Here is a 27,566-nt window from a genome sequence, read left to right as displayed (position 1 = left end):
TCACATCCATCGAGTCAGTGACGCCATCCAGCCATCTCATCCTCTGAGGTCCCCTTTTCCTCCTGCCCCCAATCCCTCCCAGCATCAGAGTCTTTTCCAATGAGTCAACTCTTCATAAGAGGTGGCCAAAGTACTGGAGTTTCAGCTTTAGCATCATTCCTTCCAAAGAAATCCCAGGACTGATCTCTTTCAGAATGGACTGGTTGGATCTCCTTGCAGTCCAAGGGACTCTCAGGAGTCTTCTCCAACACCACAGTTCAAAAGCATCAATTCTTCGGTGCTCAGCCTTCTTCACAGTCCAACTCTCACATCCATATATGACTACTAGAAAACCATAGCCTTGACTAGACAGACCTTAGTCGGCAAATATGGATATCTTGTCAGAATGTATATTAGCACAAAGATAAGAAATATTGTATTGGCTAAGATGTAGAAATATGGGAACACTAGTGCACTGGTGATATAATGTAAATTACTACAGTTGTCATGGAAAACAGTATGTATGAAGGTTCTTCAAAAAAAAAATAACCGTATGATACAGCAATTCTACTTCTGGGTATTTATCCAAAGAAAAAGAAAACACTAACTTGAAAAAATATCTACAACCCATGTTCATTGCAGCATTATTTACAATATCCTAAGTATTCATGAATAGATAATATAAATGTGGTACTAATATTTAATAGAATATTACTTGGACATAAAATATGAAATCTTGCCATTTGCTGAAACATGAATGGGTCTTGAGGGCCCTGCACTAAGTGAAATAGATCAGACAAAGACAACTACTATACAATTTCATTTATATGTGAATTCTAAACAAAACCAAGCTCCTGGACACACAGAATAGGTTGGTGGTTGCTAGTAGCATGGGATTGGGGAGGCTGGGCAAAATGGGTAAAAGGAGTTAAAAAGTACAAACATCCAGCTATAAAATAAGTTATGATGGTGTAGCATATGGCATGGTGACTACAGTTAAAAGTACTATCTTGTATAGTTGAAAGTTGCTAAGAGAGTAGATCTTAAAAGTTTTCATCACAACTAAAACTAGAACCATATATTGTCATGGATGTTGACTTACTGTGGTGATCATTTCTCAATATATGCAAATAGCCAATCATGTTGTACACCTGAAACTAATATGCCAATTGCATCTAATTTTTTTAAATAAGTTTTAAATGTCTATGCTGTGCAGGTATGAGAGGAACAGATGATGCCCTTTATAGAAAGGACTTCATTATAGTTGAGGATGCCAATGATAAAACATAATTACAAACAGAAAATGATGTTATCAGGAATAAAAAAATCATATAACAGAGGAGATTAGGCAGAGGGCAGATATTTACATGGGGTAAACTGGAAGACTGGAAGACCAATTTTCCTGCATTCCTGAACATTATAGAAAATCATTGCAGAGTGGCTAAACCCATCTCCTTTTTTCTTTCAGAACCCTGTGTATAACTGGAGCACTGAAATCCAGGGGATCATGTTAAGTTCCATCTTCTATGGTGTACTCATCAGCCAAATTCCTGCAGGATATTTATCTGGAATATACTCTTTAAAGAAAATGATTGGTTTTGCATTACTTTTCAGCTCTCTATTTACCCTGCTCCTCCCACTGGCAGCTGAATTTGGAGAAATTTTGGTTATTATATGCCGAGTAATCAAGGGAATGTTCCAGGTATAAAGATAATGCAAAATAGAATATTACTCAGCCATAAAAAAGAATGAATTTGATTCAGTTCTAGTGAGGTGGAAGAACCTAGAATCTGTTATACAGAGTGAAGTCAGAAAGAGAAAAACAAATATCATATATTAACGCATATATATGGAATCTAGAAAATGGCATTGAGAAACTTGTTTGCAGGGAAGGAATGGAGACACAGACGTAGAGAATGGACTTGTGGACCCAGTGGGGGAAGGCAAGAGTGGGATGAATGGAGAAAGTAGCATTGACATATATACACTGCTGCTGCTAAGTCGCTTCAGTCGTGTCCGACACTGTGTGACCCCATAGACGGCAGCCCACCAGGCTCCTCCGTACCTGAGATTCTCCAGGCAAGAACACTGGTGTGGGTTGCCATTTCCTTCTCCAATGCATGAAAGTGAAAAGTGAAAGTGAAGTTGCTCAGTCATGTCCGACTCTTCACGAACCCATGGACTGCAGCCCACCAGGCTTCTCCGTCCATGGGATTCTCCAGGCAAGAGTACTGGAGTGGGGTGCCATTGCCTTCTCTGCATATGTACACTACTAAGTAAGAAATAGATAGCTGGTATAAAGTTTGTATAACACAGGGAGCCATATGGCTGATTCACATTCTTGTACAGCAGAAACCAATATAACATTGTAAAGTGATTTTCTTCCAATTAAAAATATAAAAAGATAATGCAAAAACTAGAGTTTAAATTCACAGAACATGTCAGAGATCAAATGTTCTAATCATTCTTTCAGGGGATAACTTTAACAACTCAGCAAGTAATATGGATCAAGTGGGCTCCTCCCTTGGAACTAGGCCGACTTACTGCTCTGAGTTTGTCAGGTAATGACTTAGGGCCTAGAATGTTTAATCCCATTGTCATCTCATTGTAGCATGTTCTGCCCTAGAACCTAAGAAATATTGCGTTTTGAACTGTCAAGTGCTTTGGAAACCATTCACACTTTAAATATGTGGAAACTGTCTAGGACAGAGAAGAGGTTTCCTTATCTCTAACAACAGCAAAAAGAGAAGAAAGCAAATATTTCATTATTTTCTTCTGTTTGGTATTATATGAATGTTTCACTAGAAGTTGTTCACTGCCACCATGAAGCTACGTTATCTCCATTTCCAGATGCCTGCATTCATTAGGGATGTTCTTTGTGCCTTCTGATTAGGACTTCTACTAGGACCCTGCATTGTCCTGCTTATCACTGGATTCATCTGTGACTCCCTGGGATGGCCCATGGTCTTTTATATTTTTGGTGAGTCTCTTTCTATAAAAATCCAAGTCATCATTTAAAGGTCTAAAAAACCTAAAAGTAAATGCAAAATTTAATAATTTATATGAAGTTAACAATATTAAAAATAATAAATCACATTGAAGGAAAAAGAGCACTCAACATTCATTAATTTCTTATTGCAAGTAAGACATCATGCTCAGAACTATACATGCATCATTGTACATAATTTCACAACTCTATAACATCAGTGCTACAGAAACATATCCCTTATGTAAACTTATGGGGAAAGGGATGATCAGAACAGGTCAAACATTTGAGTATACTATGTATACTTAATATTCCAAGCATGATTTGGTATATCATCTTATGTGAAAGTGAAAGTTGCTCAGTCATGTCTGACTCTTTGAGACTGCATGGACTATACAGTCTCCACGCCAGAATACTGGAGTGGGTAGCTATTTCCTTCACCAGAGGATCTTCCCAACCCAGGGATCAAACCCAGGTCTTCCACACTGCAGGCGGATTCTTTACCAGCTGAAACACCAGAGAAGCCCAAGAATACTGGAGTGGATAACCTATCCCTTCTCCAGGGGATCTTCCAGACCCAGGATTCGAACTGGGGTTCCCTGCATTGCAGATCGATTCTTTACCAGCTGAGCTACCAGGGAAGCCCTATCATCTCATAATCAAACACATTAGTTTCTAGAGTGACACATGAAATTCTCAACAAACTGGAATAAATGAAAAACTATAAAGGACTGGGGTTTCCAGATAAGTTAGAAAATCACTTTCAAATCTTGATTTTAAATTTGTCAATAAGAGACTGTGAATGAGTGCTTTTATGCTCATTTGATAGACAAATAACAATATAGAGGCTTAATGCAGAGGGATCTATTTATGAAGTGATTATTTAAAATGGTATAAAGATGTGGCAGAATCACAGGGTTAGAGCAGTGATCTGGTGCTAGCAAAATCAAAATTAGCTAGAAGCTAATACCATCCCCAGGTCCAAATGGGCAAGCAAGGGAGTAGTTGAGGGGAATCCACTAGGAGAGAGTCCTGTAGAGATATCTACATTGAGAGGACCTGTGGCTTTTCATAAAAGGGAGTATAGACTGAGGCAATGCTGGGGAAGGTGATAACTAGAGAAAGAGACACCCTAACCTCATTCAAGTCTCTCCTTCTAATCTTCTGCTTAGGCTTTCTTCTGCCCAAGTCTATCTGGAAAGCAGAGGACATGGGGGCCTGTTGATGTTCATTCAAGTCAGCCATCTGTGGCCAAAGCAGGGTAAAGAAGGGTGGAGAATGGATCTACAGGGAGCCTCCAATACCCACAGGGAGCAACTGGCCAAGCCATAATGTGAAAATATGTCTTCCATCCTCTCAGTTTCACTGCTCTTCATCACTGCCATTAGTCATCAAATATTTTTTCTGCTCCTTTCTCTTATTCTCTTTCTGATATTCCCACTACACATATATTACACCATTGTAGTTGTCCCACAATTGTTGGATATTCTTTTCTCTTTAATGCTTTTATTCTATTTGCATTTCAGGTTTGGAAATTCATATGGACATTTCTTGAAGTTCAGTGATTTTTTTTTCCTTCAACTGTCTCTCTATTAATGAGCCCATTAAAGGCATTCTTCATTTCTGTTACAGTGTTTTTTTAATTTACAGCATTTTCTTTTGATTGTTAGAATTTGTCTCTCTACTTACATTACTACTTATCCTTATATGTTGTCTTTTTCACAGGCTCTTTAATCATGTGTTAAATTCTTGATCTCATAATTCCATACCTCTGCTAATATCCGAGTCTAGTTCTGGTGCTTGCTCTGTCTCTTAAAACTGTTTTTTGTTGTTTTCGTTTTTTTCTATGCTTCGTGGTTTTCTTGTTGAAAGCTCAACAAAATACACTAAAATGAACTGAAATAAATAGCCCTTCAGTGTGAGGTTTTATGTTTTACTGGCTACAGGTTAATCTGGCTTACTGTGTGCTCTGTTTCAGAGGCTACAATTTCCTCCAGTATCTTTGTTTTTGTCTTTCCTGTAGTTTTTTTAGTTTCTCTAGAGACTTCTTAAATAAGATTTGGGACATGCAATTCTGGATCCCACTGACATGCAAGGATTCTTCTGATATGGTGGTAAGGTGTGTATGTGGGGAGACAGTGTCCTGTGGTCTATGATTTGGTCTCACGGTATTGGTGAGCCTGTGCCCCTGAGCTTCACCAGTTCTTCTCAGTTTTGTTTTTTCCCCCTCCTTAAGTGAGACAGGAAGAAGGGTCTGGAGTTGGGTGTTGCCCTTTCCTTAAGTTGGTGAGGCTCTGATAAAATAATTTCCCCTTGAGTAGTTTTTGTGAAGAACAGAATGCTCTAGATGTAATTAAAAATGGTTACTTTCTCCATCTTCTCCTAGAAGGATTAAGAGATTTTATTCTTATATTCACTGTGAGAATCTGGCAGGTCTTCTGGAAATAAAACTCACAAAAGTGTGAGGGGTCTGCTTAAGCCTGGGCCCCCCTCCCACCCAGACCTTTCATCTCTCAAACTTGTCCACACTGAACCTACAGTAAACCATCAAATGCTAGGTTTTCCTACCCTGCTACTGACTGGTTCCACTGGAGTTTTCTGTTTCTGGGCTTCTGTTCTGGGAACTTGTAATTCTCTGCAACTGTCTGTCTGTCTCTCTAGAGACAGGAGGGCAGTGGTTTGGGGGCAGTGTTCGCCCTGTGACCTCAATTCTCTGCCAGATCAAAGAAGCATTGTTGATGTTTATAGTTTCATTTGATGATGACTTCCAAACTCCTTATATGCCTCCCAAATGTTAGAACTGTCCAAGCCTCGATGCCCATAAATCAAGTTGAATTTCTTCAGTCCACATTTGACCTGAACAAGTACCATCAATCAACCCAACAATACCATTCTTTCCCTGGTGCCTGTACCTTTGACTCCATGCGCTGAACCTCAGTGATCAGGCATTTCCTTCTCATCTGAGTTGCTGTGGTCCTGCTCTCCCTGCATTGGACTTCATCCTTCTGGCCATTTCCTCTCAATCTCTTTTGCAGAGACTTGCAGAGATTCTCCTCTTCTACTTGCCACTAACTGTTGTCTTCCTTCAAAGCTTTTCTCCAGTCTCCTCCTCTACAGCTATTTTCCCTCTCTAGACAACATCATCCATGCTTAAGTGTCAGTTACCGCTTACTAACCATGTGCCCCTGAGCAAGTAAGTAGACCTTTCTGAGCATCTATTTTCCCATTTTTAAAGAAAGCTAATAGCATCAAATGAATTTTCTAAGGATTGACTACAGTAATTTAGAGAAATATATTGTATTTCCTGTGTATTTATTAGGTGTTCATGTCTATTTACATTTTGCCTTGGGTTTCGGCACTTAGGTCACAGAATGAGGTGGAAATGGTATACTGTCAAACTATTCTTTTAATGTTGTCTTAAAGTGTGTTGCAGAAGTCTGAGATCCTACAGTGGCTCCAGCTTTCCACATGGTCTGATCTCATTACCTCTCATCCTCATCCATTACCATCCTCACCTTGCTTGCTGTCCAGTGACACTGGCTTCATAACTCTGGCCTTGGTACTTATTTCTCCCCCAGCCTGGAGTATCTGTGTCCACATTGATGTCCTCACTTTCCCTGAACATAGTGCTCCTTTGTTCCTCTCCCCATAACTCTCTTCCCTAGCTCTTGTCACTGACATTTGTTACCTTTTGCTTAATTACTATTCACTATCTCTCTCATCCATTAGAAAATAAACTCTGTAAAGGCAGGGCATGTGCCTGCTTTATTCACTGCTGCATTCCCATGACCTAGAATGGTACATGGTACCTAATGGCATTTAACCAGTATGTTTGTCAAATGAATGAATGCATTTCTGGAAGCCTGACTACTAAGCAATATACATTCCCTATCCTAACAGAGGATTCCTTATGATCAGATTTTTAGTATAAAAAAGTAAAAAGCAACAAATAATTTGGCAGACTCTCATGGGACTTGGACAATCCTGAAGGCCTAGGCGGCATCTTAGGAGTATGGCTAAGGCCTACTTCTCAAAACCAGGTGATTGTCAAGCCCATATGAGCCCAGTTACACCCTCCTCTCACAATAGAACACATTAAGAATCTGTAGAGATGATGGCCTAACAGCAAGGAGACCCAGCTATCCTACATGGAGAATAATAGAGGCTAAGAAGTCAGAAGAGGCCAGAGGGTTTGCTACCATTTCTGTAAAATTCGCTCTGGAGAGGCAGGTGTGGATACAAATAAAATTATGAAAAATGTAAGCCTTGTTGCAAATTTCCAAAAAGAAAGAGGAGGTCCTGGTTCTCAGACCAGTAATGAAAAATGCCAATTTGGAAAAGAAACTCACTACAGACAGAGCAATTTCAATTCTAATTTGTCCTGCTCTGATAGGTGCTTGTGGCTGTGCCTTAAGTGTTCTCTGGTTCATTCTGTTTTATGAGGACCCAAAGGACCACCCATATATAAGCATCAGAGAGAAGGAATACATCACATCCGCTCTCACCCAGCAGGTAGAACCCACATGCTCCACTTTGGTATCTCCCAGATTCTGTGCCAAATGAAATGTGTTCCAGCTTGACCTAATGTGCTAATGATTAATGGGTTCCCTTCCAGGTCAGCTCAAGTACACTCATCAAAGTGCCCATCAAAGCTATGCTGAAGTCTACTCCACTCTGGGTCATTTCCCTCTGTAATTTTGCTTTTTTCTGGTCAAATACCTTCCTGAGTATTTATACGCCAATATATATTGACTACAAGCTTCGTGTTGATGTAAAAGAGGTAAGTATGCCTTTTCGTCTTCACTTAATGAAGGGCTTTGTGCCAATGTCTTTTTCTCCCATGACTCTAGTCCTAGCTCTTGCCCATTCCTATATTACTTGGGCTTTCGAAGTGGCGCTAGTGGTAAAGAACCTGACTGTTAATGCAGGAGACAGAGAGACAAGGGTTCAATCCCTGGGTCAGGAAGATCCTCTGGAGGAGGGCATGGCAACCCACTCCAGTATTCTTGCCTGGAGAATCCCATGGACAGAGGAGCCTGGCAGGCTATAGTCCATAGGTTCTCAAAGTCAGACATGACTGAAGCGACTTAGCACTCATAATATTTAGCTGATGTTCTTTACCTAGAGACTTCACCATTTCCAATTATTATGTTAACATTGCCCAGAACAAAAGGTGTAGACATCCTGTCTAGCACTCCCACAAAAATACATACCACCCAGGTTCCCACAGATTCCCTATCTCCCATTCCCTATAATAACAACCTATGTGTATTCCTTAAAGCTCAATACCATTGTTCCCTGCAGGGATGGGGATCCTCCCCTGAAAGTCAATTGGCCAGAGTCTACCACCCATCACAGCTCATACCAATCCTCTCCGTGGGGGAGAGGCAAAGAATCCTGTGAACCCATGACTCATGTCTTGCTCTGAAAGAACTGGCATTCTCCTTGCTTTTCTGACTTGAAAAGCTTGACAAGTGCTTGAAACCTTCTGTTGCTTGATGCCATAATAACCAGGAAAGACTCCTTTAGAAATGGAGTCTGGGCTTGCCACTTTGAGACATTCTATAATGAATTTCCAACTACCCAGCCTAGGGACTAGCATGACAAAGGTCTTCTGAGCTCCATATGATTCAGTGTAATCTTCCACTAGACCACGGATTTGTTGCAAAGATTAACAGCAGCTGGTCCAGAATAAGCACCATATACATGTCTTCTATTATCTTTATTATTTGTCATTTTCCTCAGGGACAGCATTTCCCATTCCCAACTTAGTTTTCCTCTCTACCATCTAGAACTTTCAGGCCCCATGATAATACAATAGAAAACTAAGCAGATTGTGATGTCTGTTTCTGACCTCAAAACTCTTTTTCTCTTTCTCTTGGGTAGCGTGAAATAATTCTGGGGTTGCATGTTGATTGTTTCCTGTGTGACAATACAAACTTTCAATACTGAATTTCAGTGTAGGGATTATTCCATTTCTCATATTCACTCACAATAACATTTCCTCCTCAGAATGGGCTGCTGTCTTCCCTCCCCCATTTGTTTGCCTGGATTTTTGGTGTCCTAGCAGGTTATATGGCAGACATCTTCCAGACAAGGAATACTTTCAGTCTAGTCACCATCCGGAAACTCTTCACCTCACTAGGTAAGAAATAGCCAATACGTTCAAGTATTTTGGGGTATCCCCCATCTTTGGCATGCACCTGACTGTTGTCTGAATCACTCCGTAGGACTTCTCCTGCCTTCCCTCTTCAGCCTCTGCCTGCTTTACCTGAGTTCCAACTTCTATGCCACTATAATTTTCCTGATACTTGCTAATTCAACAGGAAGCTTTGCTATGGGTGGACTAATGATAAACGTCTTGGATATCGCCCCTAGGTAGGTTTTTAAAATCTCTTTCTTGTATCTAAGTTCTTAAGGATGTTTTAAGATTTCAACGATTTTGGAATTGATGGTCAACAGGCCAAACGTTCTGAAGAAGCATCGATATAGGTCAGACTTAAAAAGTATATATTGTCACTCCTCAACCAACAATTAGTAATATTTGTTTTGCAACTAAGGAAACTGACATTCAGATACTTGACTATCAGCCTAAGATCTCACCACTGGCTTGGATATTACCTAGGATTTTAATCCAGATCCAGTTGACAAAAACCTTTTCCTCTTTTTACTGTGCTATATGCCCTTTTTAGATATAATAAGTGTGACTAATGGAAGCAGTTCTGTTGTTTGCACAACTCCAGGGGACACTGTCCAGGGCTGGCACTTTCTGGAGAACATAGATCCAATATGAACAGAATTCTCTGAAGTTTTGTAAATCTGCAGCCTGGGGTAGAGAGGCAAAGATCAACCAAGAATATTCTAATCTGTCACAATTCTGTAAAGAATCTTGTCCACCAGATCTACACTAGGTGAAGGCCAAAGTAACAAAGACATGTATGCATTTGATTTATTCATTTTTGAGACTCTCCTTGAAAATGCCTGAAAGTTTTCTGACTACTTGAAATTATACAAAGACGTAAAAGGATTATTTGATACAGAATACACAATGCCAGTTGGGCTATATGCACTCTGAGAAACAGGTAAATTAAAAATGTATCTACAAATAGATTAAGAAAATTATAAACAGCTACCATTTTTGGGGCCTTCCCTGTTGGCTCAGGGGTAAAGAATCTGCCTGCCAATGCAGGAGATAGGTGTTCAATCCCCAAGTCAGGAAGATCCTCTGGAGTAAGAAATGGCAATCCACTCCAATATTCTTAGCTAGGAAATCCCATGGACAGAGGAGCCGGGCAGGCTGCAAGTCCATGGGGTCGCAAAAGAGTTGGACATGACTTGGTGACTAACCAGCAAGAGCAACCATTTATTATTTTTTATGTAACATGCCCCACTGTGAGATAATATTGTCCACAAAGTATGAGAAAAGAAACCAAAGACCAGGGAAATGAATGTATGTAAAATCACATGATTAGTAATAAATAGAAGGAGGATTAATACTAGATTTATCTGCCTCCAGAGCTGCCTAGATGTAGTCAATGCCTCCCTAGTGTTATTCACTAGTACCTGGTCAATAGGATGGGAAATATCTTGGCCAGCAATGGCTTGAATATCAGAGAACTTGACCTGCGTTGCATCATTCCAGTGGGTCCAAATTCCATGTTAGCCAGGTGATTTTGTAAGGTCACAGAAGATAGACTAATGTACAATTTGGAAATATTATTAGCCTCTTAAGCTAGATCATCGTTAATATTTAGGGCATATGTATTAATACATTATGTCACAAACAATTCTTAAACTTTTTAATTAATGAGTCAAATGAAACTTATTCCTAATGTTCCTAGTCATATACTTCCCTTGCTTTTAAAAAGAGTTCCCTTAGAGGATAAATTACTAAATTGTCTTTCTAGGGGAATTTGATCTTTGCTAGAACTGAAAGTGAAAGTGAAGTCACTCAGTTGTGTCCAACTCTTTGTGACCCCATGGACTGTAGCCTACCAGGCTCCTCGGTCCATGGAATTTTCCAGGCAAGAGGACTGGAGTGGGTTGCCATTTCCTTCTCCAGGGAATCCTCCCAACCCTGGGATCGAACCCGAGTCTCCCACATTGCAGGCAGACGCTTTACCATCTGAGCCACCAGGGAAGACTAGAACTAAGGAATGGGCAAATGATTACATTTGTTTGAGTAGAACCCAGATGCCAAGAAAGAAGGTCTGGAAGGAAGAAGAGACACAGATGTGGTTCCATGAGAATATTGTTTGGGAAATGGAGTGAGATAGAGTGGACCTGGAAATGTAGTGACCATCTCTTTGGTGGGTAGCAAGAGTAGAAAAGCACAGAGGATTCTAAAGATGTTATGTGATGCATTAAGAAGGCACTGTTCATCCCCTTGACATTCTTAAAGGGAGGCTCCAAAATGTTTTTTAATTGCTTTTAATTATTTTTGACTGATGGATAGGTCATGCACTGCAGTGGATTGGCGTACTGTCCTTCATCCTTCGGGGATCTTCCCAACCCAGGGATCAAACCCAGGTCTCCCATATTGCAGGCGAATTTCCCTCCATGTGAGACTAAAGTATAGTTTAGACATCTGAATCTTGTTCTGGTTCTACTGAATCATTATTAAACCAAATATAAAATCAATTAAATTGAAAGTATGCTTCAACAGCTATTTATACCTCCAAAATGCTTTTACCATGTGATGTTACAGCTGAAGAAGCAATTTTAGAGCTAACTCCTGTCCAGGGAATTGTCCAGCATTAAAACCATCTCAGGGCTTTCCTGATAGCTCAGCTGGTAAATAATTCACCTGCAATGCAGGAGACCTGGGTTTGATCCCTGGGTTGGGAAGATCCCCTGGAGGAGGGTATGGCAACCCACTCCAGTAGTCTTGCCCAGAGAATCCCCAAGGACAGAGGAGCCTGGCAGGCTATAGCCCATGGGGTCGCAAAGAGTTGGACATGACTGAGCAATTTTAGAGCTAATTGCTGTCCAGGGAATTGTCCAGCATTAAAACAATCTCAAGACTGTTTTCATTGCCCATATCAAATACCTACCGTTTGAGGTTTGGATGGCATGAGGAATGGAGCATAAAAAGCTCTCACCTCAGGGTGGTGAAGCACTCCATATCGTGGATATGTAAGGATTTTCAGAGGAACTGTCATGGCACTCAGGACTCTTGACCCTGGGGACTGCGGAATCATATAGCAAACTGAATTAAGACTAAATGACTGTAATCACTCAGAAGACATTCTTTAATCACAGTGAAATTAGGGTTGCTATCAAAAGCAATGATAGATAACTCCCATTGCTTTGAAATTAATGTTTAGGTCAAAGGAGAAATCACATTTGAAATGAGAAAATACTTTAAATTACAATGAAATGTGACATATCATTGATAAGCATGTGGGGTGCACTTAAAAATCATACCCAGAGAGAAATGCATAGCTTTAAACTTATATATTGACAGACAAGTCTTAAAATCAGTAAGCATGTTTGTATCTCAAGTAGGTAAGGGGGAAAAGTAGCAAATTAAACCCAAAGAAAGTAGAAGGAAAGAAATTATGAAGATGAGGACCAAAAAAAACCCAAAATGATATGTAAAGCCAACAATATCAAAGTTGCTTCTTTTAAAATTAATAAGATCAAGAAAAAATTATCAATATAAGAAATGAAAAAGGGTGCATTGTAGTAAGTTTTAGCATATAATAAAGCAATAGAATATTGTAAACAATACTATAAATATTATAAACAATTTTTGAAGGCAAAAGTGACAGAGGCTCCCAAAGGCAGAAGTGGCCCTAAACCCAGGGATTCTATTGCTAAAATAAAAAAGGAAGCAATGAATACTGGAGACATTTGATGGTTTCTGCCGAATCTGCACCTGTAGCTGCTCATAACCATAAATGTTCTTCTTCACATATTAAAAGACACTCTGCAGCTCCCCTCAAAAAGAGACAACTCAAATTTCTACCCTGTGACTACATACACCTCCACAATCCAGGGACTCTAGGTCCACTTGCCAAGAATGTTTCATTAATCAAAAACGAAAGGCAGAGGTTCAAAGACAATCAAATACTATTGTAGTTCCAGCCTTAAGACGGATGGCCAGGGGTGCATTTCAGGTGAAATTCTTGGACTGGAGCAAGAGGGACCAGAGCAAAAGCATACACCAGGGACTCTAAGCCCAAATGTGACGCTTCTTTCATCAGGAACCCATAAATAAATTATACATTCCCCCCCTACCCCCAACCCCACCCCCCGCCATACTCAACATGTAAAGGTAGAGAAAGATTGGAATAGACCCAAGGAAATAAAAGACAAAAAGCCCTCACTGTCACAAAAGGGAAGGATTGAAAGCATACAATCTTTGGTGGTGAAATGTGTTGGGCAGGAAAGTCACAGACTTCCTGTCCTGGAGTGAACTAATTTCTTGTTTAGACATATTCTGTTCTCCAAAAGGCACTTCCTTGTTCTTGATGACTGATAAATTTGACCCCTACTTTATGTGTTATTCCCTGTGGCTCCCCTGCTTTCTGCAGTGCTCATTTTCTGCTGAAGTTGGTTTTGGCACTCAGGATTGGCCAATCACAGTTGCTATAAACAAGTTTCTGGTTTCCTTGCCTGAGTAATCATTGCTCCTTGCCTGGGAACAATCACTGGGACCAGTAATTCTGGGATGGTGAGAAGAGGCCAGGTGAACAGAACCCTTCAATTTTGTATGAATCCAAACCAGTTCCTATTATCAACACACATCATCTTTGGAATTTCTCAAACATAGATTTCACAACTAGCTGGCTTTCACTCTTAATGTGCTTTCATTTTCTCAATATATTAATATTCTTTACTGTTAAAGCCAAGCTTTCTGACTCTGTAGTGTAACCAGAAAGTTACTTATATATCCATATACTTTTTTAGACATTTTAATGGAATTTGAATAGTGGGAATGGGAAATTTAGGAAGTCAACAGTTCTCTCTCTTAAACTCTCAATACATTATGGTTTTTTCCTGTAGCGTTTGTATTACTTTACATTGGTGTATTGTCATTCATTTTTGTATAGATATTATGGATTTCTTAGAGGAGTTACAAATGTAATTGGACTAACAGGAGGACTCATTGCTTCCACTGTGACTGGAATCATCCTTAGTGAGGTAAGGAACATCAAGACATGGGTAGTTACTTTTCTAATATTAACTGTACAGAAAAAGAAGGTAATGCATATAAAAAAATTGCAGAGGAGACATCATCAAGAGGTGAGTTATGAGATTCTGTGTCATATTAAACTTGGTCGAATCAGGCATTGCCTCCAAATTCACAGATGATACAATTTCTTTCTTGTAATATGTCAACTAATGATGCTGGTAACTTTAACTGTTGGTTATTGAAACAGAGGTAGACTTCTGTGCTTTTTAACAATTAATGTGTGCATTGATCAAAATAGTTAGTTGACTGGGTGAATGGTAATATAAGTAATAAGACATGGTTTTGTCAGGAAAGGAATGAAAAATTAGGAACAAAGACAAGTTTAAAGGACCAAACAAAACAATTCTATGAAGGCTGGCTTCTGCTTCCATGGACAAAGTTACCTGAAATTCTTCTTTTAAAAATACTTAAAATGCCTTTTCTGGTGTTGAAGGAAGATAACTACTAGTCTAGAATTCTACAGTCCATCAGAAAAAAAATCCACCATAAAAAAATGGAGTTTAAATGCATCCATTTTCAAAAAAAAAAAAAAAAGAGATAATTCATCAAAAGTAGGCTAGCACTGAAAAAAAAGAAAAAAAGCTAAATGTAGTTTTTTTCAGGGAAAAATAAAATTATCCCAAATGGTAGATTAGAGATACGAAAAAGAAAAGAGGCAACAGAGATGATAAATAAATGAGCAATTCTGAATGAATATTATATAAATTGATAGTATCATGTAAAGAAACTCAATTCCCAGAGCTGGTTGCCTGGGGGCAAAATCACTATAGTCACTATGGTGATTATTGGAAACCATTCCTCAACCATCACATTTACTCTGACTTTTCTTCTTAAGCCACAATTATTTTCCCACTAACTATTAATAATAAGTTTATTATTTATTAGCTCAGTTGGTAAAGAATCCACCTGCAATGAAGGAGACCCTGGTTTGATTCCTGGGTTGGGAAGATCTGCTGGAGAAGGGATAGGCTACTCACTCCAGTATTCTGGCCTAGAGAATTCCATGGACTGTATAGTCCATAGGGTCACAAGAGTTGGACACGACTGAGAGACTTTCACTTTATTATTTGTTAGACTGGTTTATCCTTGACCAGGATTTATTGTTCTGATACGATGACTGTTGTAACACCTGAATATACTTTCTCCAGCCCACTGGATTCAAATGGCTGTACAATCTTTGCCAACATAATTTGATGAATTCTGTGGTTCCAGAACCTAATAATATATATTCAAAGAAATTTAAGTGCCTTATCAAATTTTAGCAATCATGCTAAAGGCATGCCTGACCTTGAAAAGGGCTTCCCTTGTGGCTCAGCTGGTAATGAATCCGCCTGCAATGCAGGAGACCTGGGTCCAATCCCTGGGTTGAGAAGATCCCCTGGAGAAGGGAAAGGCTACCCATTCCAGTATTTTGGCCTAGAGAATTCTATGGATTGTATAGTCCACGGGGTCACAGAGTCGGACACGACTGAGGTCACTTTCACTTTGACCTTGAAAAAGAAATGTAAGAGAAAATCTCAGAGACTGAAAATGAAGGAAGGGCTTGATTCCAGAGAGGTAAATGACCAGCAAAGCCCCTGGCTGCCTTGGGGAAATTGCCCATGCTGGGTGATCTATAGCTTCAGTTATTATGGACAAACAGAGCACAAGTAATAATACCCCTAAAACCACTCACAAAGAAGAGCCAAAATGAAAATGCTGACATAAAACTGTAATCACTAGGGACCATAAACTGATACCACTGCTACCATGTATCTACTAAGCTGAGAAATAGCAGTATACAGGAAAATCCTCCAAATGCTCCTTATCCCACAACTTTGGCAGCGCCCCACCATCATGTGTTAGGATTTATGGTATCAGAAACGCTGAAAACATCACTATAACCATGGAGACTCCATGGTCAGAGAGGTGGCTTCAATAAAAAAGAACTCTTAAAGACCAGAGTGTGTTTTCTCCTCCTGAGCATGTAGCCCATTCAGCCAGTTCAGCCTTTCAGTGAACTCATTTGGACCTTCTGAGCTGACTTTCCCAAAAGGTGGCAAGAAACGTGACTCCAGACCTGTCTGAAGTTGTCTCTGCCCAGTAAGGAAACTTGCCTCGGCCTCAGCTACAAAGGGAGACGGAAATCTGAATAAAGACTCCTTTGAACATTTGAAACAATAAACCATTCACAAGGATTTGAGACCCTAATTCAAACTCTGTTGAAGAAATTAATTTCAAGTAGTCCACAGATGTCTAGAAAAAGTAAATAATTTTTTTTTCTGAAGAAACTAACCCTAAAATTTATCCTCTAGAATTTCTTATGCATAAAGTTTTGGTGAATATGATTTCACAATCAAAAATTACAAAATGCTTGAGGAAATGAAATGTCATGTGAGAGAAGAATAAAAACCACAGAATCAGATCAGATATTGGACATTTTTGCATATATTTAAAGAACTAAAAGGATTGAACATATAAGAAACATAAGGTTTAACAAGGAGTTAAATCTAACTTCTGGCAATTAAAAATATAAAAATTAAAGATTCGGATTAAATACATCTAGTAAGAGAATTCGTGAGGCTTCTGCTTGCATTCCAGAGAAGGCAACGGCACCCTACTCCAGTACTCTTGCCTGGAAAATCCCATGGACAGAGGAGCCTGGTGGGCTGCAGTCCATGGGGTCGCTAAGAGTCGGGCATGACTGAGCGACTTCACTTTCGCTTTTCACTTTCATGCATTGGAGAAGGAAATGGCAACCCACTCCAGTATTCTTGCCTGGAGAATCCCAGAGACAGAGGAGCCTGGTGGGCTGCTGTCTATGGGGTCGCACAGAGTTGGACACGACTGAAGCGACTTAGCAGCAGCAGCAGCAGTAGCAGCTGCTTCCATTCACGGGAAAGGTAAGGAATTTGGACCAATTCTCTTAAGACAATTTAAAGGCCTGAAAATGTATAAAAACGTACATGCATAGCAATTTTACTCCTTCTATAAGGAAGTCAACAGACACCCAAGGTCCCATCTAGATATGGCATCAAGTTCAAAGTGCAGAATGTGTCCACCCCTTCATTGGGAGAGAACCCTCTATACCAGGGGCTACATGTTCTATCATGCTGTATATAATGGTAGCATAGCAATCCAATAGCTGCAATAAATATTTCCTTTCAGAAAAGGATTGGGAGACAAACGGAAACCATGGGTCCTTAGTTATGCTGACACAACCCCCAGGTGGCTCAGTGGTAAAGAATCTGCCTGCCATTGCAAGAGATGTGAGAGTTGTGGGTATAATCCCTGGGTGAGGAAGATACCCTGGAGTAGGAAATGGCAACCCACTCCAGTACTCTTGCTGGGAAAATCCCACGGACAGAGGAGCCTGGCAGGTTATAGTTGATGGGATCGCAAAAGAGTCAGACACAACTGAACGAATGAACACACACACACACCAATGCTGATGACACATTGCCAGGCAGACAGTTGGAGAGCCACATCCTGGTGAATGTTTGAATGTTCTTCAGTGAAGCTCTGAAGCAAATGAAGGTAGGGCTCGAGGGCCTTTGGAGTAGTCCCTCTTGATTAGTGTGTTTGGCATAGAGGAAGGTAAGTGAATCCATTTGTGGAGCAGAGGGCAGGCTGGGAAGTAATTATTGCAGATACAATAATTTTTCTGGTTCTCCTCTTGGGCATTTCCCACTTCCTTGAAGTTAGATATATTTCATATAACTTGTTTTGACCAGTGACACATGAGAGAAAGTGATATGTGTTCATTCTGAAGACAAGCATTAAGAATCAACAGACAACTTTCTTGTTTTGACATAGCAACTGGCAACAGTCAGAACAGCAACTGCAAATCCATCAACCAGGAGCCAGGAATGAAGAGACATGGAGCATGATCTCTAGCCAACTTGCTATGAACGTTGTTGTTGTTGAGTCATTAAGTTGTGTCCAACTCTTTGCGACTCCAGGCTCCTCTGTCCATGGGATTTCCTAGGCAGGAATACTGGAGTGGGTTGCCATCCTTCTCCAGGGGATCTCCCTGACCCAGGGATCGAACCAGCATCTCCTGCATTGGCAGGTGGATTCTTTATCACTGAGCCCTGGGGAAGCTATGAACCTTTGGTTTAAATAAAAACCAAATCTCTGCCATTAAAAGCCACTAGGATTTGTGAGGTGTTGGGGAGTGGGTATTAGTATCTATAGTATAACTCACTTTATCTTGACCTATCTGGAGGATCTATCCAGAGTGAATCACATTAAAAAAAATATAGAAGGTATAGAATATGTGGGCTCAGGGAGAAGGCCCAACATACATTTAACTGGAGTTCCAAAAACAGAATAGGACAGAAGTTAAATTTGAAGAAAAAGTGATTGTTTTCTAGTTTTACAGAAAGACAGCAATTCACACCTTTAAGAAACCCAATAATGACAAGTAGGATAAACTGAAATCCACAGTTGCATACCTCATAGAGAAATTATTTATATAAAATACATAAATATTATATAAATTAAAAAATAAATATATAACACACATACCTAAAATAGACATGTGAAGTGAAGTTGCTCAGTCGTGTCCAACTCTTTACGACCCCATGGACTGTAGCCCACCAGGCTCCTACATCCATGGAATTTTCTAGGCAAGAGTACTGGAGTAGGTTGCTATTTCCTTCTCCAGGGGATCTTCCCGACCCGGAGATCGAACCCAGGTCTCCCACATTACAGGCAGATGCTTTACCATCTGAACCACCAGGAAATCCCAAAATAGACATAGAAACATTGAAACTTGTAAGAACAGCATAAAAAGATGAAGTAAACATTACCCAGAGATGATGATATCAGGAAAAAAATGTTTAAGCAAAAATACTAGAAACATTGAGAATCAGCTACTTAACAGTAAAGTGAAAGTCGCTCATGTCCAACTCTTTGCGACCCCATGGAGAATTTTCCAGACCACAGTGCTGGAGTGGGTAGCCTTTCCCTTCTCCAGGGGATCTTCCCAACCCAGGGACTGAATCCAGGTCTCCCGCACTGCAGGCAGATTCTTTACCAGCTAAGCCACAAGGGAAGGCCTAACAGTTTCTTAGCAGTTTCAATTTCTCCAGCAAAACTTTCTTGTTCAAGTCTTAGCTACTTACAAGATATGTGACCTGGAAACACTTCTTAATCTCAGTGTCTCTAGCTGTAAATGCCTAAGATGACATAGAAACTTCATGGAGTTAAGGTAATTACCACATCAGATCATTTATGGGAGTATTAGATGTTTGTATTCAACGCATAACAGCTATTAGTAGTTTTAGTCTCATATACTTTTACATCAGGAAAAATAAAAGTGTATTGCTAGCCATCCTATTGTTTACCATTCTGAAATGCTAGCAAATACACCTGTCAAGGAAACTAAATTATTGATATACACCATGTAAATGCAGAGGAAAAATATAACACTATAGACAGAGATTGTGATTATCTTGCTGGCAGGGAGTGGGGGGTGAAATCAAAGTTAGATAGCATAATGTGGAAAAAGCACAGTGTCAACTAATATTGCAAAACACCTATGAGTATTTTGAAAATTGTACAAAGTCCATATGAAGAAGACTGCACACTTATTGAGCAACATAAGTGAAAATATTAGAAGGGAGACGCACATTAAATTTCTAGGTTTTACTTCAATTTCAAATGACAATAAATTCTATTAATTTAAAATTATCAAAGCTTTTATCATTAAATTTCTAAACACTTCTTGGTTCTTTTTCTCTTCACTCTCTGTTTACCTATTAGCTATCAAATTCGGCATGTTTTAATTATAGAAATCATTATAATTAAATATATTTAATGTCTCATTTGGCAAGAAACATTTTTTTCAACTTCTATTCTTAATTATATTTTAATTGAAACTGGTGATGATTTGGTCAAGTTCTGGAAAAAAACACATTCTTTATAATAAAGTTTCATCTCAAACCAGAAGAAATGGATTGATTTCTTTAAAAACACAGCGGTGAGCCCATTTGAAAAAAATAATTACATTCTGTTCTCATATTTACCCCCAAGTTAATTATGGACAATAACAAATGTAAATGAAGAAAGGATATAATAAAGATACTAAAAGTAAAATAGGAGTTAATAATTATTTAAACTTCAGACAGGACATCCATCCTTCAAAAGCATGACATCAGAGACCAAAATGCAATCACAATGCATTTTACATTTAACTGCATAAAATTTAACCTCAGCTGATCAAAAAGTAAAGGGCAAAGTAGTAAAACAAACCTGAAACATAAGTGAAATTTAATGTCATCTTTGAGTATGGATGCCAAAAATAAATTACCTGTGCATAGAATTCACCAATATATTAAAATATGTACAACATCATGATTAAGTAGGCCTTTTTCTAAGAAAGTGAAGTGGCTCTATTTATTAATAAAATGTATTAATGAAACTGATCATATTAATAGGCTGAAAGAGAAAATGTGTCAACCATTTTTATAAATAAGGAAAGGGTATTTGATAAATCTTATTCAAGAGCATTGCTGTGTTTGTAATTAATCACCAACTTATTCAAGCTTGTAGCAACAAAAAGTGAAAAACAACTTTAAAAAGAAATAAGGGGTGCTCTTATAAATTTTATAAATCTAAACTCTGGATTACAAGTCAGTAACAGTTACAATACAGTCAAATATTTCCTAATATACAAACATGTTTATGGGATATTTCTGAACATAAAAGCATATGCATTCTTGGCCTTAGCACTATATTCATGCAATTTTATACATGAACAGTTATATGTAGGTAGACACAAACCATAAGTCAAAGGGTGATTATCTTTGTAGAGTAGAATTTAACTTTTTGTTCCTTATTAAAATGTTTTGCCATGTTTAAGTGACCTGCATCAAGCCTATATTAATTTTAATACTACATTTTAGATGTTACAAAACATAATAGTTTATGATTGTTTGTACTTTAATTCCTCAGGATGCAGAATCTCCCTGGCTTAAAATCTTCCTCCTGATGATAGCCAATAACATGATAAGCCTAATCTTCTACCTTATATTTGGTAAAGCAGAAGTTCAAGACTGGGCTAAAGAAAGACAAAACACCTATCTCTGAAGGTAAGAAGTGTTTCAATTAAGGGCAGATTTTGAAACTGTGGATGCAGGATAGAAAGAAGCCAAATGGCCTCTGAGCAGACTGTGGTGTTGCTGACTGAGATGGGAAAAAATAAGGGGTGCAGGTTCAGGGGAGTAGAGGAAGCCAGGTAAAGTCTGAAACTATTTGACACCTTGATGAAATGGCATGCAGCCCAGTGGCTGTACTGCTCTAGAATTCTTGAGAGATATTGTGGCTAGCGATAGAAATTTGGGAGTATGGGCCTCTGTAACATTTAAAAGTGAGGAAGAGAGGTGGACTCTTGAAAGGGGAACTGAGAAGGGCCTTTGATGAAGTAGGAAGGATGGTTGAAGAATGTGGTATCTCAGAAGAAAACTGAAAACGGTGGGAATGAGTACCCATGGCAAATGCTATCAAGGGGTCAAATTATGTAAGATTCTGAGAATTTATTAATGGGTTTGGCAAGAGGTACTTTAAAGATGATCCCAACTAGAATGGTTTTTCAAATAAATGATGGAGACAAAAGGTCCATTAAAGTTCAAAGGAGAATCTGATATTGTGCCTTTTTTTGGTCTAAACTCCATCAGTGGTAAGTAACAAGTAGGAGAAATGTCCCTTTGTAGAATTAGTTTAGCTAATACATCAATGAGAATTGATAGATGTAGAATATCCCTGTTTTACAAACCCCAGTGAATTAAGAGATCTAGGGTTGAGCATCAGGCTGTTATCACAGAGATAGATGTTTTGTACCTCCTGGTGCAAGAACACACCACCACCAAGGTCTTGCTAAAAAAGATCAAAGTGAATGTGGTCAAACCTCTGGATACAGCTACTGTTTTGTAAAAAATACAGAGAACAGAGAATATGTTGAACTAAATCCTAAGGATATAATCAGCAAAGCCAAACAGCTTTATAATTGTCTTAAACAAATGAATCATAAAGAAAAAGAAGAGTGATGGAGGGGGAATCTCTAGATTCGGAGACTTAAAAGACATACCTTTTTTAAAAAAATGGTAAAACTAAAATCTGTTAACATGTGTGGGTGATAAATCTATAAAGACATGCACAGAAGATGTTATACTAGTCTCAGGACAGTCATTACGTTTAGGGGGAGAGGTTATGATGAGGATAAACTGCATGGAAAACTGCTGGTATCCTGATGATAGTCTGCTTTTCATGTCCAAGGTCATGATTAAAACAGTGTTCACTGGGCTGAGACTTCAGGGTTTTCTATAGAGAGTATCATGCCGTCTGCAAATCATGACAGTTTTACCTCTTCCCTTCCAATTTGAATACCTTTTATTTCTTTTTCTCATCTGATTGCTGTGGCTAAGGAAATGGAGACAGCAAAATAGACAGCCCTCTAAAGGGAAGCAGAGAAATGGCATGGTAGAGCAGGGAAATTTTATATGTTTGTTGTTTTAGAATTAGATGTAATAGTATATCAGCTGATGGTATAATCCAATAGTGAGGTTTCACAATGCTGGAGAGAGAATGGAATGCACATGCAGAATTAAACCACTTGAATTACCTGTACATATATATAGTATCTGAGACTCAGCTTGAAGCGGTGGCTGAGGCCCTGTCCACAGAGAACCCAGAAAGCATAGCACACAGGATACAGGTGTGCCCCGGTGGGCACTTGAGGTAGAGCTCTCCTTGGAGATGTGAGCTTCTGCAAGGCACAGCCTAATTGCTTTACTCATTCGTCATCCCAGGTCTTCCCCAAGGTGCCCTCTTCCTCTCCCTGAAGAAACTATCATGACAGAGACTGGTAAAGGGGCTCTGGCTAGCATGCACATGTATACATCACAGATGAAGAGAGGCTTGTCTTCCTGGTGCAGGACCCCTGGGCTGGGGAGCCCAATGTGGGGCTCAGAAACACTCACTCCTTTTAAGGAAACCTCTGACTATAATTATTCTCCAGTTTGTGGGTAGCCCACCTGAGGTGATGGGACTTGATTATATAGTGAGTCCGCCCCTCCTACATATCTCATTTTGGTTCTTCTTTCTGCCTTAAGTTGTAGATCCTTTTCTGGTAGGTTTCAGTCTTTTTCATAAATGATGATTCTGCAAGTAGTGATATTGATGTGCTTGTAAGAGGAGGTAAGGTCTTTCTACTCCCACATCTTGGTTGCTCTACAAGGTTTTCACTTAAGAGAGAAGTAGAGAGAAACTGAAAGAAAAGGAATCCACATTGGAAAAGGGTAAAATTACCATTATGAGTTGATGATACAATTGTTTACCTAGAAAATGTAACTGGGTTGGCTGGAAAGCTACAGAATAAATAAGTGCATGCCGTAAGTTTCCTGACTAACTTATTAATACAGAAATATTTTTTCATGTTGAATGGCAATAACTAGTTAGCAAATTTATTGAAATTTATTTACTTAGCAAAATTATTGAAATGATCCAAATGATGGTTGGAGGAAAATTTGATCATTATTAATCCAATATTAACTTGACTCAGTTTGCTAGCACCAAGAAATTTCCATAAACGGTACACTCACAAAAATTCACAAAATGCATTTATGCCCAAGATTGCTGATTAGAAATGGCAAAAATTTGGATCTGGATTTAAACATGTCTATCAGTGGTGTCTTTGTTATTACATTTTGTAGGTGAATGGAATATAAATAGCAGTTGAAAAATATGGGATCTCATACAAATATTTTAATATAGAAATTACTGAGGTCATTGTTATGATTAAGCACATAACAGCACTAGGATATATTTCATCAGTTCAGTTCAGTTCAGTCGCTCAGTCGTGTCCGACTCTTTGCGACACCATGAATCGCAGCATGCCAGGCCTCCCTGTCCATCACCAACTCCCGCAGTTCACTCGGATATATTTCACAGGCATTAGCAAAAGTTCCTCTTCTGTTTCCAAGGTACAGAGTGGGCACAGCTATGAAAACAATCACACTACTCAGACCTTATAAATCTTACTTGTTTGCATATATTTGATGTATTAAATACTAAAAGTTATAAGCGTTTTCCATTATGGTTATTTCTACATATTTATGTTTATGTCTAAGCAGTCATTATTGAATATTCTGAATTATATTACAATTTCCAGAAGACTTTGACAAGTTAATTTCAATTTTGTAAAGCTCTCAGCCTTTTCCATTTTATGATTTTTACTCTTAACTGACTCTGATATTGATATTGCAACCTCAAACTTTGTGCATTTGTGCTTGTTTTAGATTCCCAGGAATACTTTTTCATACCTTTATATTCCACCTTTCTCAGTCATTTCATTTACATGTGTTTAGTACAAAGGATACATAGTTGGGTTCAGTGATTTCACCCATTCCAAATGTTGTCTCCTGTTAGCTGAGCTCCAACTCTATTCATTCCGATTAGAAATAGACTTCATTTTCTGTCATTTTATATTCTCTCTGTCCTCCTTTTCTTCCTGCTCCCTTGCCTGCCTCTACTAATTTGGAAATTTTATGAAATATTGTAAGTTTGGGTTGTGTTTATACTCTAATTAAATCTTCTTTGAAAATGTGGTCATTTCCCCTTACCTTGCCATATTTTTTCTACTTTCTTTTCCCTTCCAAAATATCTAACATACTCGACTTTTCTAATTACATTTCTCTGTCGAGGACCGATTCTCCCAGAGATTGTAATTCCTCAAACATGTTGTGGATAGAATTTCCTCAATATTCCTGTTTACCTGGGTCGCTGTTTCCATATTCCCATCAGGCTGCTGCTGGAGAGCCAGGAGTTGAAATATGCTTTTCAGACCCTAGGCAAGACCCTAAGACAGCTCAGGGAACGCAAGCCCTGGTATTGTGATAGCTCTGGAGACATTTTCCTCAGCCTTGTCTTCTGTTTTGATGTGCTACTCTTGTTTCTTCCCTCACCTACGTCTTAAGGGCTGTCAGCCGTTAGGCAGTGCACGGGCGTTGTATTTCTGGAATCGGCAGTATTTCTCGCGTCGGTCAAACTGACACACTGTTGCAAAGTTGGTCAATCTCCACTTCTCATCTTCATTTAAGAAACTGAGGGAAAAGAAGGAAAAGCTGAGTCACAGCCACGTGTTTCTCCTCCAACCCAGAAGCCACTGCTAAAGGGCATGGGACGCCACAATTGCAATGGTCTATCTGGGGTCGCAAAGAGTCGGACACGACTGAGCGACTGAACTGAACTGAGCTGATCTGGTTCCTAGATGCACTTCCTCCTGGTGGAAGGATATAGCAGTCCCCAGCCCTGGGGCGTTACCTTCTCTTACTTCCAGAGGAATGCACCTACCTTTTCAGTCTGGAATACATCTGTGAGTTGATTTCTGATGTCACTTTTTCATTTGGTTCTCATTGTTTTTAATTTAGCAAATAGTCTTCATTGTTGGGGGCATGATGTAATTCTCCAGTCTTTATAGTTTTTTGATTTTGCATCTTTGAATGCATTTCAGTGGGTTCCAGATATAATAGTTGTATAAAGGTACATACATTCTGCCTGTGAAGTCCTTTAGAACAAGCCTGCTTAACTTTTTTGTGATGGGCCTCAATTCAGAATATAATGCAGAGAACTCCAAAGGAGAACGGTTATGTTGAAAGTCATCAAAGATATTTAAAAGCGTGTTTATGATGATATATATGCTCCTTTATTAATTCATTAAATAATGAGAACTACCAGCCTAATAGAGCTACTGTAATTTCAGAATCAGTTAGTTCAGTTCAGTCGCTCAGTCGTGTCCGACTCTTTGCGACCCCATGAATCGCAGCACACCAGGCCTCCCTGTCCATCATCAACTCCCGGAGTTCACTCAGACTCACATCCATCAAGTCCGTGATGCCATCCAGCCATCTCATCCTCGGTTGTCCCCTTCTCCTCCTGCCCCCAATCCCTCCCAGCATCAGGGTCTTTTCCAATGAGTCAACTCTTCTCATGAAGTGGCCAAAGTACTGGAATTTCAGCTTTAGCATCATTCCTTCCAAAGAAATCCCAGGGTTGATCTCCTTCAGAATGGGCTGGTTAGATCTCCTTGCAGTCCAAGGGACTCTCAAGAGTCTTCTCCAACACCACAGTTCAAAAGTATCAATTCTTCGGTGCTCAGCTTTCTTCACAGTTCAACTCTCACATCCATACATGACCACAGGAAAAACCATAGCCTTGACTAGACTGACCTTAGTTGGCAAAGTAATGTCTCTGCTTTTGAATATGCTATCTAGGTTGGTCATAACTTTCCTTCCAAGGAATAAGCGTCTTTTAATTTCATGGCTGCAATCACCATCTGCAGTGATTTTGGAGCCCCCAAAAATAAAGTCTGACACTATTTCCACTGTTTCCCCATCTATTTCCCATTGAGTGATGGGACCGGATGCCATGATCTTCGTTTTCTGAATGTTGAGCTTTAAGCCAACTTTTTCCCTCTCCTCTTTCACTTTCATCAAGAGGCTTTTGAGTTCCTCTTTACTTTCTGCCATAAGGGTGGTGTCATCTGCATATCTGAGGTTATTGATATTTCTCCTGGCAATCTTGATTCCAGCTTGTGTTTCTTCCAGTCCAGTGTTTCTCATGATGTACTCTGCATATAAGTTAAATAAGCAGGGTGAGCAAAACAATGTATTTTGAGATATTGATATATTAATTACTGAAATGATAAATTAATTACTGAAATATTAATTACTGAAATTATTGATATATTAATTACTGAAATAAGAAAATATCTGATTTCATATGGAATCAGTCATCAATACTGCTATTACCATGGTTTGATACTTACATTCATAATAGAAATGTTGAATTTCAACCAGAGGTTGGGGATATAAAGATGTAACTTTTTCTATAAAGTTCATAGATCTGAGATTTAAAGCCCCTGCTTTCTAATATTGAACCAGATAACAAATTTTTACAGCATTTTTATAAGTACTGAGAAGTCAGCTACATCATCAGGACTTCTAATTCTAAAAGAGCTTTACATTGTGTTGTGTGTGGTGAGGTGTATATTTTGGGGGTGGAATGGGGAGAGAAGATGAATGATATATGTATTCCGAAAGTTAAGACAATTCCAGGTCCTAATTAATAGACCACTTAGAACATGAAAGAGGGTAGCATGGCAGTGTCCAGGAAAGTTGCTTTAGCTAGAGGTCCAGGAGGTGACATTTGTGTTCAGTCATGAGAAGAGCCTCATGACAGTCAGGGGAAGGAGTGCTTCAAGTATCAAAAGTAAGCAAGGAAACAACCCAGAGGTGGGAGTGAACTGAGTCTGCCTAACAGGGAGAACAAGAGTGTGCTGGGGCTGGAATCTAGTGACGGGAAATGAGATTTGGTATTAGTTAAAAGCCGATCCTGTGGTACTTGCTGATCATGTGAAGG

The 27,566-nt window shown here is 39.2% G+C and overlaps 1 protein-coding gene across 2 annotated transcripts in view; it reads left to right on the top strand.

Annotated features, from left to right (window-relative positions):
• SLC17A1 (solute carrier family 17 member 1) overlaps window positions 1–27,566 on the top strand; it is a 52,156-nt gene that overhangs the window by 13,712 nt on the left and 10,878 nt on the right. For both annotated transcript variants that reach the window (XM_018039242.1, XM_005696767.2), the window contains exons 4-12: window positions 1,448–1,681; window positions 2,453–2,540; window positions 2,873–2,959; window positions 7,359–7,477; window positions 7,581–7,745; window positions 8,978–9,110; window positions 9,196–9,343; window positions 14,023–14,113; window positions 21,105–21,241. In XM_018039242.1, coding sequence (XP_017894731.1) covers window positions 1,448–1,681; window positions 2,453–2,540; window positions 2,873–2,959; window positions 7,359–7,477; window positions 7,581–7,745; window positions 8,978–9,110; window positions 9,196–9,343; window positions 14,023–14,113; window positions 21,105–21,239 — 1,200 coding nt within the window. In that variant the 3' untranslated portion in view covers window positions 21,240–21,241. The remainder of the gene's footprint in view (window positions 1–1,447; window positions 1,682–2,452; window positions 2,541–2,872; window positions 2,960–7,358; window positions 7,478–7,580; window positions 7,746–8,977; window positions 9,111–9,195; window positions 9,344–14,022; window positions 14,114–21,104; window positions 21,242–27,566) is intronic.

The sequence above is a fragment of the Capra hircus genome, chromosome 23 (genome assembly GCF_001704415.2).
Source record: "Capra hircus breed San Clemente chromosome 23, ASM170441v1, whole genome shotgun sequence".
Classification (NCBI taxonomy): domain Eukaryota; kingdom Metazoa; phylum Chordata; class Mammalia; order Artiodactyla; family Bovidae; genus Capra; species Capra hircus.
Note: the sequence above shows the minus strand (reverse complement) of the source record. Positions and strands in the feature narration are given on the sequence as shown.